At 40.5% G+C, this 15,142-nt stretch overlaps 1 protein-coding gene across 1 annotated transcript in view; it reads left to right on the plus strand.

Annotated features, from left to right (window-relative positions):
- Nucleotides 1-15,142, plus strand: part of LOC144931682 (myomesin-2-like) — a 98,802-nt gene that overhangs the window by 35,192 nt on the left and 48,468 nt on the right. Inside the window, exons 12-16 of the mRNA XM_078855829.1 lie at nt 4,016-4,072; nt 4,530-4,651; nt 6,320-6,503; nt 11,439-11,613; nt 13,424-13,545. Of these exons, the coding sequence (XP_078711955.1) occupies nt 4,016-4,072; nt 4,530-4,651; nt 6,320-6,503; nt 11,439-11,613; nt 13,424-13,545 (660 nt within the window). The remainder of the gene's footprint in view (nt 1-4,015; nt 4,073-4,529; nt 4,652-6,319; nt 6,504-11,438; nt 11,614-13,423; nt 13,546-15,142) is intronic.

Genomic DNA, 15,142 nt, shown 5'->3' on the forward strand with positions numbered 1-15,142 from the left:
TTCTCAATTTTCATCCATATTGTGTGAATCCAAACACAAGAGGTGAGCTTGATTTAATAATCGAAAGATGTCTGAGGCTTTGTTTTATTTAAAACATACCAGAATGCGCTCCTTGAGTCGATCAGTCACAGCTAAAACAGGACGGATCACCATCTGGTCAAGTTTTTTACCAGAGAGGAGAATACACTTGTGTGGCTTGACCTATGCTGCTCACCGATTATCATTGCTTAACGTTAAGTCTGACCACTGTTGTCCTTGTTTCACAGGACCTTGTTGAAAAGCGTTTTAAAGCAAAACCACGTCCCACAACGAAACCCAAATGTTTCTTCACGGTCCTAAGCTGTTCCCACTGATAGTGGCGAGATGTTTTCTCCCTCGTCTGGTATGCAGGAGGTCGTGGGTTCGATCCCGACCATGATGCCTGCTGCTGTATATTTGGAGAGTTGCGTGTTCTCACCGTGGTCGTGTAGATTTTTTCTCTGGGTGCTCCAGTTTTCCTCTCCCCGTTGAGAGACATGCGTTTAGAGTATTTGGCTGCTCGAAATTTCCACATGATAAGCCACCTCGTTGAGCCATCATTTTTGGCCAGGTCGCTTCTGAACATAGATGGACCAACTGCCAAATCGCTGTCCGTGGTGCTGATGTTAAGAAAAAAACACCACTTTTTTCAAATTTTCTTGCTGTGGATTTCACACCTGATTATGATTGCTTGTGTTGCAGTCGAAACGTTGTGAGAATTTAATTGTTTTATATTTTTATTATTTTATTATTTCCCTTCTACGTGACTTTACCGAAAGAACCAAGAATATAGTTCAGTTTTAGTTTAAGCTTGTATTTCTTACCAGTAACAATATCCCACTTAGATACAGCCCATTGCTACGTATAACATACATCCTGGTTTCCCATAATATATTGTGATTTGCTATACAAAGTTGTGCAACTCTGAATTAAAATACTGATGATTAATTGAAATGTTTGGAAATATTGCACTATATGTTGGATAATGGACCATGACACTTTTCGTACAAATTGAAAGCAATGCTTATTATGTTTCTTTTCTTTTTGAAAATTATAACAAATCCACAATAATACGGGAGAAGAAATACAGCAAAATAATTCCACGAGCTTGTGAAATTAGATTGTATTTTCATATTTAGCACTTAATTAGGTTTGTTATTAACATGTTATTGACTGATGAGCAGATCAAATCATTGGTAATTATGCGCACTGGAATCTTTCTATAATTATCACATAAATGTAGGAGTTTTTTTAATAGCCCATAAACATTTAACCAGCAGTTCCCAGTTTTATTGGGTGAGCTAAGAGCTCCATTAAAAATAAATAAATAACCCGTTCAAAAAAATTTACTTTTTTCCTAACCCGACAATAGCGTTAAGAAAATCATGTCTTTAGTGTAGGCAAATTGCTTGGTATCTTCTTCAAGGTAATTGAGTGTATGAGTCATTTGAATTCCATTGCACAGTTTTAGATGTAGCAAATTTAATATTCTAAATGTTTTAAATGAGCACTGTAATACCTCACAGAAGTTATTCTGTTCTTGCATTAATTCTCGCAACTTTTTTATTTAGTGGTGTAATTTAATTATCTGTGATAAAGGTGTGGGCTATATTAAATTTCTAATTCTTTACCTCGGATTAAACATTTCCATACTGTTGTCACAAAAAGTCCAAATGCTCACAGATATCATGTTTCATTGCTGTGACAGACTATGAGGAGGTAATTTCCACTCGTGCTTTCTTTACAGCTAATGAAAAATGTATATGTAAGTTATATATGTATGTTGAACTTCTTTCACACCGTATGGAATTCATACTCAGCGGTAGAGTGAGGGCCTCTCAGTTGTAAGGTTTCCAGTTAAAACCCTGATTGGAGACTTACCTTATCCATCATCCCAAAGAGTTGCACCTTTTTGGGAATTGAATAGCAATTTTCCTCCAAAAACAAATCACCCCTGCCATAGGAACGTGTAATTTCCACCGCTGCCTCACGGCTGCAAATGAGATGTGAGCACCACCATAATGCTCATTTGAGTATAAAATCACGAACGTAATGTTCTGCATATATTAATAATACATTATTTGTAAACAACAACAAACATTTTCTCTCCTAACATATTTTTTTATTATAGCCTTTCAAAATGCAAGTTTTAGTTTCCATAGTGTTTGCGTGGAGTTGAAAGGTTATTTCATAGTTGCAAGATTTGGAAAAAAGTATGAAGATATTTTTAAAGTTTTACTTAGGTTTTACTTAACCCTTTTATGAAAAGTAAACTTGGCTTGTCCTACAAATGCAGAGGTCTGTTACGTCTCACTGGCATTTCAGTTAAAGTCATGATTGCATTTGTCTTTCAAAGGCCACCGCTTGCAAGGTTAGTACAATGATTGCTACATTTGTGTTGGCAACACACAACACCAATTTATGCAGAGTTAACCCACTCGGGGGACCTTAGCTTAAAAGCAGTATTTTTTTATTCTGTTTTCAATTCTTCCAAGAGGCTGTAAATTGAGCCTGGACTACATTGTTTGTACGAGTGCTGCCACTGGTCACTTCTACAGTTTCATGTGGGCGTTTTGATGTCCTCGTGATGAAGTTATTGTATTTTTTTTCGTACCAAAGCAAGTTAGGGGGTGGAGAAGTAGCTCGGTGGTCAGCACGCTGCACCCTGAATCCAGCGATCAAAGTTCAGTTCCCTTGAGTTATTCACAGCATACATCAGTGGCAAGCGATATTAGAACTGGTCTTTTCGTCTCCCCTTTTGCCAAACCTGCACTAGTCAGCATGGTAGAGCGGAGTGCCACAAACCTACATGACCAATTTGGCGTGGGGAGGCCTTCATACATTGTTGGATTGAAAATGACGAGATTGTGTGTTGTCATTATTAAGCAGGAAGAAGCTTAGGAGTAAAGCAACGTTTTAGAGAGAATAAAAATTGTCTAGATTTATGTGTTATATGGTGGAACAACTATTTTAACCATGAAAAATTGAGTAGAATCACAGAGCGTGTCAATATAACAATCTGTAATTCCATGCACATGAGTGCATCTAAACTGAAGTCCTCTGCTGATACAATTAACATCTGCCTTGAATGGTCTCTATATTGCCGGGAGAGAATGTTCTTACGACCAAATCGCCTAGAATGCACCATATTTTGTCAGATCTCGGAAGCTAAGCATGTTTCAGCCAACGACTATGAGAAACTGCCTGAGAATACTAAAGTGTTGTTTGTTCTGCAAGGTGGTCGGGAGAGCGCAGTCGGGCGTTGGATTTTTTAAACAATATGTGTGCAACATTTAGTAGTATTCCCATGTAGTGTGTGTGGGATTTAATGGGGCACTGCTGTATAACCCTTATTGTTAGTATTACTGTATGTAATTAAATATGGGATGCATGCGACCAATTTAACTGGAATGGGTCTGATCTTGGAAGCCAAGGACATCAGATCTTGGAAGCTAAGCAGGTTTGAACCTGGGTTGTGTTTGTATGAGTGGCCACCATGCACAGCAAGCTGCCAGAGCTAGCAGTGTTACGTTGTGGTCACCACAACGCAGTGTTGTGTTGTTCTGTTATGCTCCCACGTTTGTGTTTCCTATCTTTACCAACCCACGCTAACCAGTGTAGTGAAGTATGGTCCAATAACCCCCACGACCAGCTCTCAGTGCAGATGCTCTCATCTAGCAGTGGAGTGACGAAAATGGCTGTACAAGTACAATTATGGGATAATGTACCCTTGTGTCGTCATACGCAGTGCATTTTACAAAATGTCTAATTAACCGAATCTCAGTTTCAAAAGATTATAAGTAGACTTCTCAACATTTATTGTATCTTATTTCAGAGCGAAGTTCGGTGGGTATTTATAAATGTATGCATTAGTTGTTTTGTACCAGTTTAATATATTTTTAGATATATCAAATTTGGTGTAAATGTATATTTGCTGCAGCAGCAGTCATGAGTTTTGCCATTTATTCCGTTTTAATGCGCGTTTGATTTTCCCCAGGTGAGCCGGCCGCTCCAACAGCTGGAGAAATAACGGTACAGCAGGGCGAGCCAAAAGGTAATTGGTTTTTGCTGAATCATAAAGTATAGCGTGTGTGCAATACAGAAACTTTTCAACAAAAAAACATATACAGAAGTAAATAAATAAGCTGCAGTGCATAATCTGCAAATATCAGAGCAAATACTTATAATCAGCCTTTTTTTTACATTCCTTTTAAAATATTTAAAATATATTTTTAAATATGTCATGCGGTCGGCAGACCAGATAGTACATTAGTTGTGCTGCCTGCTTTGAATTCATATTTCTACTGCTGTATATTACAGTAAGTTTAAACATATGCAACTGTGGCTTTAAGAAATTCATCATTATTCGTGCCTCACGTATCGACGTGACATTGGCGAACACAGCTCAGCATTTTTATTTAACCTTGTCCGTCTCATCTTACTGCGAGTGAGATCTGTGGACGTGTGCCTCACATAGAAACGGGACTAACGAGTGGACCTCCCGTTAACAGGCGCGGCTGTTCCAGCACCACCCATGGATGTGGTTGTGGTGGAAGCCAGCAGGAACTATGCCGTCATTGCGTGGAAGCCACCCAGCCAAGGATCAGAGGGCCTGAAATATTTCGTCGAGAGGGTAGTGCTGCTGTTGCTACTACCTTTACCGACACATTACAGTCCACGTGTCTAAAATGCATCATCAGCAAATGTGATCTAATTAGTCATGTAAAGCATTAATTGATACTTCACAGTTTCAATGCATTGTTGATATTGTGGAATAAATGTAAAACGTACGTGGAGACTTTTCATCTCCAAGGTACAAACAACTGTGACGTATCATGGGAAGGTGGGAGAACTACATGTAACTGACTAAAAAAACATGACTTTAAATATTCTTGGTTCTTTCGGTAAAGTCAGGTAGAAGAGAAATAATAAAATAAAATAAATATTATTTCCCTTCTACGTGACTTTACCGAAAGAACAAAGAAGATGAATCCCTGCAGTCACGAAAGCTTTAAATGACTGTAAATGTTTAATGGTCTGGAGAGATTTACCGACTTACATGAAGGCTATCACAATCCGGCAGAAACCAGAACGGGTGACGACCCTTCTCATATAGTAGCAGGACATTTCAAACCATCACGCAGACTCCAGTCATCCTCGCAGCAGATTTTGGCTAACCATCGAACAAAGACGGTCACTGCATCGCGTGCTTTGAGATGCACTTCTGCGGCCTTCTGGAATGCTCTTCCTTCAGACATTACCCACTGGAACTATGCACTTTTAAATCTAGATTGAAAACTAATTTCTTTAGAGCTGCTTTTTGTGTTTAGTACCTCATCATGATGGTGAAGTTAGAGAACAAGTCCACGTTAATAAATTGATTACCTAATTTACAAAACTCACTGCATCATATAAAGCCAAAATCAAATGAATAAATTAAAATTACGAATTTGTTTTACCCAAGTGACACTGAATAATACATCAGTTCAGGTTTTGTGTTTAATATCACCTGTATTGATACCCCTCTTATTTGTGAACCTTTTATCCATAAACCATATGAGAAATGACCCCTCATTGATCCACAAAAATCCTATTAACCATGGGTTGCAAAAAAATTGCAAACACAAGTCACCTAGAAGTGGTCACGGCAGGCACTAAATACACCGTGCTATGCACAGTGTCCTTGTGCCTAAGAGGAGTCATGCAGAACTCATCACTGACAAGTCCTAATTCATTCTAAGATTTTTCCCTTGCTGCCTGGCATAAGTGCCCGTTCCCTTGCTTGTGCATTTACAGCATACATGTGAACTACACCACCATTTTTTTTCGGAATTATGTTATTTATTGATTACTCTATTTTTATAAAAATGGCGAAGATGCCAAACCATTTGAGGTTTTTGGAAGAGCCGGTGGTAAACTTACATTGAGTTTTGAGAAACCAAGAAATCCTAAGTTCAATATTGGATACCAGATGCAGACACATTTGAAACCGAGATAAGGATTAATGAAATGCTACGTGCTCCAGAGTTTTCCGGGAATTATTTTGGATAATGCTACCCAAGTCACATTTAGCATTGTTTTACACGCAGACACACTGGTATTGTCTTAAATTATCACAACGCGCGGTTGCGTGTCACATTCCCATTATCTGGCGTTTAGTTTATGAATAACAATTGCGAAGTGAACGAACAACGGGGCCTTTCCACTTAATAATTTTGACATGCTCCGGCTCTGCGAGCAGAGCCGCCCGCGCGCCTGTCATCACCGCCACTCTCTCTCGGCCCCCCCCCGCCCATGGCAGTTGGTGGGAGGCACCGACAGCTGGCAGCGCCTCAACGCGGAGGTGCCCGCGCGCTCCCCGCGTTTCGCCGTCTTCGACCTCGCCGACGGCAAATCCTACAGCTTCCGCGTGCTGGCGTCCAACGCGGGCGGAGTGAGCGAGCCGTCGCGGCCCACAGGGCCCATCAATGGAGGCACGACCGTCGGTGAGGAGGCCCCCCCACTCTGTCCCTCTGCCCCGTCCCCGTCCGTGCGCACTGGCCAAAGCAGCGCCGGTCCGGACACCGTCGGTTGTGTCCACTTGGCCAGATGTGTGCTCCACAACAGGTGTTCCAAATGACAAACTAACAAGAGAAAGGGTCGCACTCAACTAATGATGTTATGCGTTTCTATTTTTACATTGTGTTTTTCACTGAAGAGATCCCCATTGTTTAAATTAAGTGCGCTCGCCATTAGCATCCGGCTACCCAGTATCATTGGTTTAACAAGCCTGATCTGCTGCGACCCAAATATGGGAATCGATCCAGAGTTTGCTCGCTTAAGCGAATGCTCCTGGACAAGATTCGTCTCAAATTCAATATTGTATTTTATATATGAAAATATTAGTTTCACCAACTGATTTAATGAGATGATTATGAAATAGCAGTTTATAGAAGGGGTTAATAATGAAAACATTACATAAAAGTTCCAGTCTGCATGTGTTTAACTGCATTCAATCAAAACTTCAGTGTCATCACACTTACAATCATGAATTCACTTAATTCACTGGTATGTATCTGTCTGATCTTGGTTGGAATAGAAAGCGTTAGAGTAACATTTTTGGAAACGGGGTTTTAATGACACATATGTTTCTCTAAGTATACAGAATGTCATTGATAATATTACAATTTATGCCAGTGAAAAAAACTTTCACCAAAAGAATAAAAATGTGCCAATTCAATGTAACTCTGACCTGCAAATGTTAATATCAGGGTAGCGCAGTGGTAACTTTTGCCTCATAGCCAATTGTACCCAACTCAGCACACTGTGTATAGTTTGTATGTTCTCAACCTTTTCTGCATGGTTTCCTCCCATATAAATAATCAAATAATGCTGCTAATATTTGCCAAACATCCCAGTGTTGGAAAATTACCTGCAAATTACTCATTTGGGATTAAAAACAGCAACATCGCCCCCGACTGCGGGAAAACTTGGCAGGACCCTCCTGAAAAGGTATTGACGAGGCTTTCCTGGTTAAACTAGTATAATCATAATAATCGCCATTTCTGACACATTTTTGACATCCAAACAACACATCTGCGATTTCCTCTGCCAAATTGTCCATAATTGGCCTTTATAAAAGCATTTTGATTAATCCTATAAATAGTCCAACAATCTAGATTTATTTATGTTTTTTTATTGCATTGACAGAAGGCAATTTCCTTTGCCTCCGTGCTGCAGATTAAAGAATGTCAAATGGAAATAGCATTCGCTACGGTCGTAAAAGGCACATAATTTGACCGCACGTGAGCAGCTGGACTTAGTGGATCAATTGAGAATGAATATGGTCTGCACTGGCATTGCGGATTCATATCATACTATTATTATTATTATCCACCAGCGGCACGAGGTCAGATGCACACATAGACATTGACCTGAGAAGCTGCAAGTCTATATCACACAGTGAGACCCAATATCCTGGCAGGAGTTAAATAGCATTGCTCTTAACCCTCCTGAGCATAACACGTTTTTGCTAATGATGAATCCCATATGAATTCGATTGTTTTGTCCATTTCACTGGTTATCTCATTCACAGATTCATACTCCTAAACTACACTGACTGATCATTTTTATCAAATAATATTAATCTATAACTCATTTTCAGACCAATTAATTTGAAAATGTGCTACTATATAGCAAACAATATTAATTTATAATAATCATAATCATTTGGACAATTTGTTTGACAAGTGAATCGCCGTATTAATGCACGTTGCTAATTATACGCGTAATCTTTTTTTTTTTTACAATATTTGACAACTGTATTGTCACCATACTCTGCATGTATTGCTGCCTGTGTTGCATTCTGCAATGTAGGCTTGCGTCTATCTGCAAAATTACTCTATTACTCGTCTACATCGGGTTACACTTATATAGATGGGGCAGTTAAGGAACAGCGGTATTTAAAGTGCCCCTATATGTAAGCCACGTGCATTATAAGTGGCAGAGAATACTGACCATGAGGCAGTGCTCGTTTAGTCAAAATTACACTGGTCAACACATTTTTTTTTTCTGGCCTGGACTTTTGCAGCTGTTTTAGACTAATTTCAGGGTGCTGATTCCAAATCTGATCTCAGATTTGCTCTATCACATCTCATTTTTATGCTATCGGCATACCCCATTTTCATTGATTTTACCCGAAATTAACTCTGTCATTTATGATTGCAAGTTGTTGCGAGTCAGTGACTGCTTTAGTGTTAAAATATGGTGCTGTATTTTTAGGATAGTGTGTTTATAATATAATTTTATGTAGATATCCACATTTATTTAATATTTTTATTCTGTAGGGCGTGATCTAACAATGGCTACAACATCCGAAAGAAGGCAATGCAGTAATGACCCAGATATCTTCTGCTACATTTGTGGCAGCTTCACTTTGCAGGATCAAAGGCGCAACATCAATACCTTTGTCAAGAAGGTTTATCTTGCCTACTTTAAAGTACGACTTGGAGACCAGGACAAAAATTGGGCTCCTCACAAAGTGTATAAAACCTGTGTTGAATCTTTGCGATCATGGTCTAAAGGAAAGAATGCTAAGCTGAAGTTTGGTGTGCCAATGGTTTGGAGAGAACCTACAAACCATATGGATAACTGCTACTTCTGCCTTGTCAATGTAAAAGGTTTCAATAAGAAAAACAAACAACACTTACAATACCCAGATATCCCATCTGCCAGACGACCAGTTGAGCACTGTGAGGAAATACCTGTGCCTGTATTTACTGAGCTACCAGAGATTGATGTTGAATCCCTCAGTTTACCTGCTTCTACAGATGATGATGATGCTCAGATCGAATATACGCCATCTGATGCAGATTGTGATAAAATGTCTCTGTTTAGTCAGCCTGAATTGAATGATCTTGTAAGAGATTTGTATTTGCCAAAGCAGTGTGCTGAATTGTTGGCTTCCAGGCTGCAAGAGAAAGGACTACTCAGACCTGGCACTAGTGTCTCATTTTATCGTAACAGAGAAGCAGCACTGCGAAAGTACTTCCATTCAGATGGTCAACTTGTTTATTGTAATGATGTTGAAGGGCTTTTTCTCAATATGGGACTGCCCGCATATGATTCAAGTGAATGGAGACTTTTATTGACAGTAGTAAAAGGAGTTTGAAATGTGTGTTATTTCACAACAGAAATATATATGGTTCAATCCCAATAGGACACTCTGTAAAAATGAATGAAGAGTATGCCAACATCAAGATTGTTCTGGATAGATTGGAATACCATGTTCATGGATGGCTAATTTGTGTTGATTTGAAAATGGTACATTTTCTGCTGGGTCAGCAAGGAGGTCACACCAAATACCCTTGTTTCCTGTGCTACTGGGACAGTAGGGCTACATTGGAACACTGGGTTAAAAAGAACTGGCCACCAAGAATCAGTTTGACGCCTGGTGACAAGAACATCAAGAATGAGCCTGTGGTTGTTAGGAATAAAATTGTATTTCCCCCACTGCACATAAAACTTGGGTTAATGAAGCAATTCGTCAAAGCTCTTGATCACACTGGAGACTGCTTCAGCTATATATGTTCAACCTTTTCAAGTCTCAGTGCCGAGAAGAAAAAGGCAGGAATATTTGATGGCCCTCATATAAGAACACTCATCAGGGATCCACACTTTGTTACAACAATGACTGCGGCAGAGGCTAGAGCTTGGAATGCATTCTCTGATGTGGAGCGGAATTTCCTTGGGAACAGGAAAGCGGACAACTATCGAGAGATTGTGGAGGAGCTGCTCTTGAGTTTCCAAGCACTTGGATATAGAATGAGCATCAAGGTTCACTACTTACATAGTCACTTGGCCCAGTTTCCAGAGAACATGGGTCACGTGAGTGAAGAGCAAGGTGAACGCTTTCATCAAGACATTAGTTATGGAAGAACGTTACCAAGGCCGTGGGGACTCAAACATGATGGCAGATTACTGCTGGTCTTTGATGAGAGACATTCCACAAGCTGTACATCGGAGATCGTCAAAGAAGAGGTCGTTTATGCAGATGTAACATCACTATTGTGAATGACCTTTTTGTACATATTTTTCTTATCTTCACAATTCAATTCTTACATGATAATATGCATTCACTCACATTGATATGCAGTCACTCTCACAACTTTGTGCTACGGCTCATTAAATGTTTGTTTCATTATTATTGTATGTTGTATTTTATCTTATTCTTGTATGGATGTCTGTTTAGCTATTCGTATATGAGCATAAAGTAGCTGTTTTTATTGAAAATGCAATATTTGATATCTCAAAAAACCTGATGTGATAGACAAAAACTGATGCCAGATTTGGAATCAGCACCCCAAAATTACCTTAAAACCGTTGGAATACCTTATGCCAGAAAAAGTGTGTTGACCAGTGTTATTTTCATTTTAGTCTTGGTCGAGTTGCAGACAACCTGTGGAATTTTAATCACGTCCAAGTGTGGATTTCTTTAGTCATTCTCATACTCTAATCGATTAAAACTCTCAAATATTTAGTCCACTCCTACTCTATTACCAGGTCAACTTATCAGTGAATTCAGTTATTTTAAATTTTATTTATGCCAACAGTATTGGCAGCATTGCAGAGCTGCACGTATACTTTGTTTTACATAGCAACTTACCAAAGTGCATCAAAGTCTTTGTATCTTCATACAGACTAGTTAATTTCATTTCGGCAAAGCCATGCTTTGGCCGCTAATCATAGTTATCAAAATACTCGGTGATTTTCGTCCACTTATAATCATCATTCCCTGAAAATGAAGAGAAAGAAAGAAAATAAAGGAAAAATCAAGCAATCAAGCCCACTCAGTTGATCAATATGTTCATCAATGTACTTTTTTCGCGGACGCAACTAACGCTGGCGATGCCGCCGTGCCCGTGGGGGTGACCGTTCCACAGCGCCGCCTTCCTCCCCGGGCCGGATCCTCGCATCCAGGAACTCAAAGACATCAGTGGCCGTCTCGTGGGAAGCGTCCAAGCACTCGCAGGGCCTCATCGGCTACTACATCGAGTCCAGCCTCGTGGGCTCTGACCGCTGGGTGCCCTGCAACAACAAGCCTGTCAAGTACACACGGTGCGAGCCCAATGGCCTGAGCAGCAGCTGGCACAGTCTCTCGCGCCAGGGTTTCGTGGCCACACTTTGGAAGTTGATGATGTCCTGCTATGGAACCAATCCGAGTGCTTATTGTTTAGATTACAGATGCATAGGGAACAGTCTTTTGCTGATGCTATCATGAATTACTGTCGCCACATTGTGCAACAGTATTGACAAATCCCTTATTTAAGGACCCGCATTCCACACAGGGTAGACAGGTGGGCTGAAGTTGGGATAAAACTCATCACGTAGGCCCTCAGCTTGCCAATTTTCCAACAGTAAGGGGTTCCTCTTCATTGTGAGACGAACGAGGCGCTACACACGACGGGAGCATCTACGTTCAGCCCAGGGTGATTTTTATAGTCAAGGTGATCTTTTCCTGTGACTTTTGCCAGGTCACAGCTGAAAGTTTTCTTTTCTAGAAATTACCCAACATTTCTGAACTCAGCAGGTACATAACCCCCAAGTGATTACATTGTTATCAAAATCTGAGATGGCCGTGCAACGGCTCTCGTTGAGTTGGTACGGAAAGACATCGTTTTAATGAGTACTTACGCCAATTGTTATTATGAGGGTTATTATGGATAAAGGGAGTAGTCGGATTGTGGTTCGTGAAAAGGTCATGGTGTGCAAGGGCATCGCAAATGCATTTTCAGCAACTATGACAAATTGGCATGGCATTGTCTAATAGTGTGGAGTTCGGTCTGGAAAATGAAAACATGCTTTGAAAAGTGAAAAATGATCGGTTTAGCTAGCACACAACCTTGGGTTGCCATGTCAATTCTTTGATCTGATTGTAAGCTTCCATACCAGCAACCCACAGGGTAGAGTGAACAGATTTGTGCAACTATATTATTTACAATATAAAATGGTGCAGCAACTATTTCCCCATTGATTATTGACAGAAATTGCTGCTCAAAGATTGCTCTGGTGTATCATGGACTTTAGTGTGAAGATTAGTGGTATACATTTGGACTCAGGTTTAGGGGTTAAGGCAAAAGTATTAGTTCACTATTTATTTTTCAGTTTAGAGGAAAATGCCTGTTCTCTGCTTAACAATATCATGGCCTTTTAAGCGGTGTGCTTTTGACACCTACAATTTTAAATGCCATTTCTAACACTTGTAAGGGCTCAAGGGAACGACCTCAGAAGTCGTCACAATTGACACGGAACTCTATTCTTTACAGTGTGTGTCGACATTTGGCTGGTTCTCAACATCAGCAGCAAGAGACCATTGCTTAAAAGGACAGGTTGAGGTTGGGGTAAAATACTAAGTATTGCTTATTCCTGCAGTCACGAAAGCTTCAAATCAAGATTGATTATTCCACGTCTCTTGTTGCAAGTTCGCTGCTCTAGTGTTATGGTTAGCACGGGAGACGCAGTCTTTGCCGGTATCAATTTCCCAGCATGACAGTTGTACATGTATGTTGAACTTCTTTCGCACCGTACATAGCCAACCGTGCTCATCGGAGGTGCGGGGAAGGACAACAGACTAAACAATAGTGCTAGTTAACTCAGTCCTACCGAGCAATATAAATGGGTTCACCAAAGTTGATCGGCAGGGTCCTACAGTGCGGAGTAAAGTGTATGTACTCCAACCTCTTCATAGGCGCCCGTTCAGCATTAAAATAGCAGGCCAGATTCACCCCGATCGGGGCAATTCTCGAGCTAAATTACACTCTGTGGCACGAGCAAGAAATTGCAAGGGTACAACATTGATCGTAACGTGATTCATTGGCGTTGTGGGTGGTGGTGGCGGCTGCGGGGCTGGCTGTCTGCTGCTGTGCAGGTTTGTGGTGCACGGGCTGGAGACGGGGCAGAAGTACGCTTTCCGCGTGCGTGCCGTGAACACTGCGGGCTTCAGCGACTTCTCGCAAGAGTCCGACGCTGTGACGGTGCTGCCACCTATAGGTGCGTGTCCTCTGCCATGCCTTTGCCCAATGGCTAAATTAAAATGCATTCAGCAACCACACTGGTGATGACAATACAGCAGTTACCCCCCCCTACCCTACTCCCAATTCATTTCTGTAAAATATTTTTATATGATCACTTTGTCAAAACAAATTGTTAAATACCAACATCTTCTTTATGTTCGCGATTGGATGAGGGGCATGCTAATCAGTTACGTCCATCTCTAGCCCATTCACGTGAATTGTAATTCATAACAAACAACAATAAGCTTCAATTTGGTAAATAATTGGTAATCATCTTCGAATTGTTCATGTCTTAAACACTTGATTTCGCCTCATCCATCGTATTCAACATTCTCGTTGAATGTTTATTATTTAGTAACAGTACACAGGATATGACTCATTTCCATGTTCGACATCTTGGCCTCTATTTTGCGTTGAGTGCCCCCAAGTGGCAAACTGCAGGCATTTAGGGGAAAAACTACGAATTCTGGATTTTGTGAGTGCATTATGTGTGGGAATTGGTGAAGCGGTTCGTATGCATTCAGTGATTAAACATTGACTCTTAATGTTAATGATACAAGCATCACATTGCAAGTGTCAAAAATTGTGTTTTTCAACTCGTGCCAAAAAATATATAATAATGTGCTAATGCTACATTGAGGATAATTAAGCTACCAAAACTGTTCAAACGAAACAGAAAAAAAATCGGACAATAAACAAACTCTGTAGTTAAAAGGAAAAATGTGACTAATGGCATTGTGACCCAGAATCACAACAATGTATCATAACACCAAGTGGAGGTGAAGTGTTTCAACGCTAGTGGTTCGAACATTCCATTACAAACCTCGTACCTTTCTTGTGATTTATTTAAATATGCATTGCCTATTGATTCGCGGGAGAGTAATTGAGGTGGTTTCTCCTGAATTGCATTAATTACTTGCCCTGCTCTGCAGTGCGACATTGCCATTCTTAGATGTTCATCTGCCACCTGTTTGTTTGCCTGGTATATCAATTGACTGACCAGCAGAGCGTCCACATGCATCAGACCAGATGCCATCCTTGCCAGATAACAGGGACCACCTGTAACCCTAACTCTTGGGACGCTAGCAGGTTCTACCAACCTCGGTCAGACTGGACCTGGAACTCTGGATGGCAGGGGCATTTGCATATCTGTGGTGTAGTGTGCAAATTACCCTACACAGTACATTGTCTCACTGCCCCTGCATTATTATAGCGGAGAGCACCTATTCAGCTATGTTGAGAACACTGAGAGAGCCACGGTCTCTTGTCCACAACGGACCATAGTGCACACCACCATTGCACACTTACTGCATGACGCTTCCACATGGCATGTAAAACAAAACATCCAATATATTATACTGCTGCTCCACACAAATATCCCCCATTTACATCATTAGACCTTTTTGCCAGTACCAAAATATAATAATAGGGGTTTTCCCCTTTTTTTGGCAACAAAACTGAAACCTTTTTACAAGGATTCATGTCTGCATTAACCACAATACTTGCAGTCAAAATGCAAGCAAAAAACATACTATGATAATATATGCATTGTCCTTGAAACTGATTGGTACACA

Source organism: Lampetra fluviatilis, chromosome 4 (genome assembly GCF_964198595.1).
Source record: "Lampetra fluviatilis chromosome 4, kcLamFluv1.1, whole genome shotgun sequence".
NCBI classification, from domain to species: Eukaryota; Metazoa; Chordata; class Hyperoartia; order Petromyzontiformes; family Petromyzontidae; genus Lampetra; species Lampetra fluviatilis.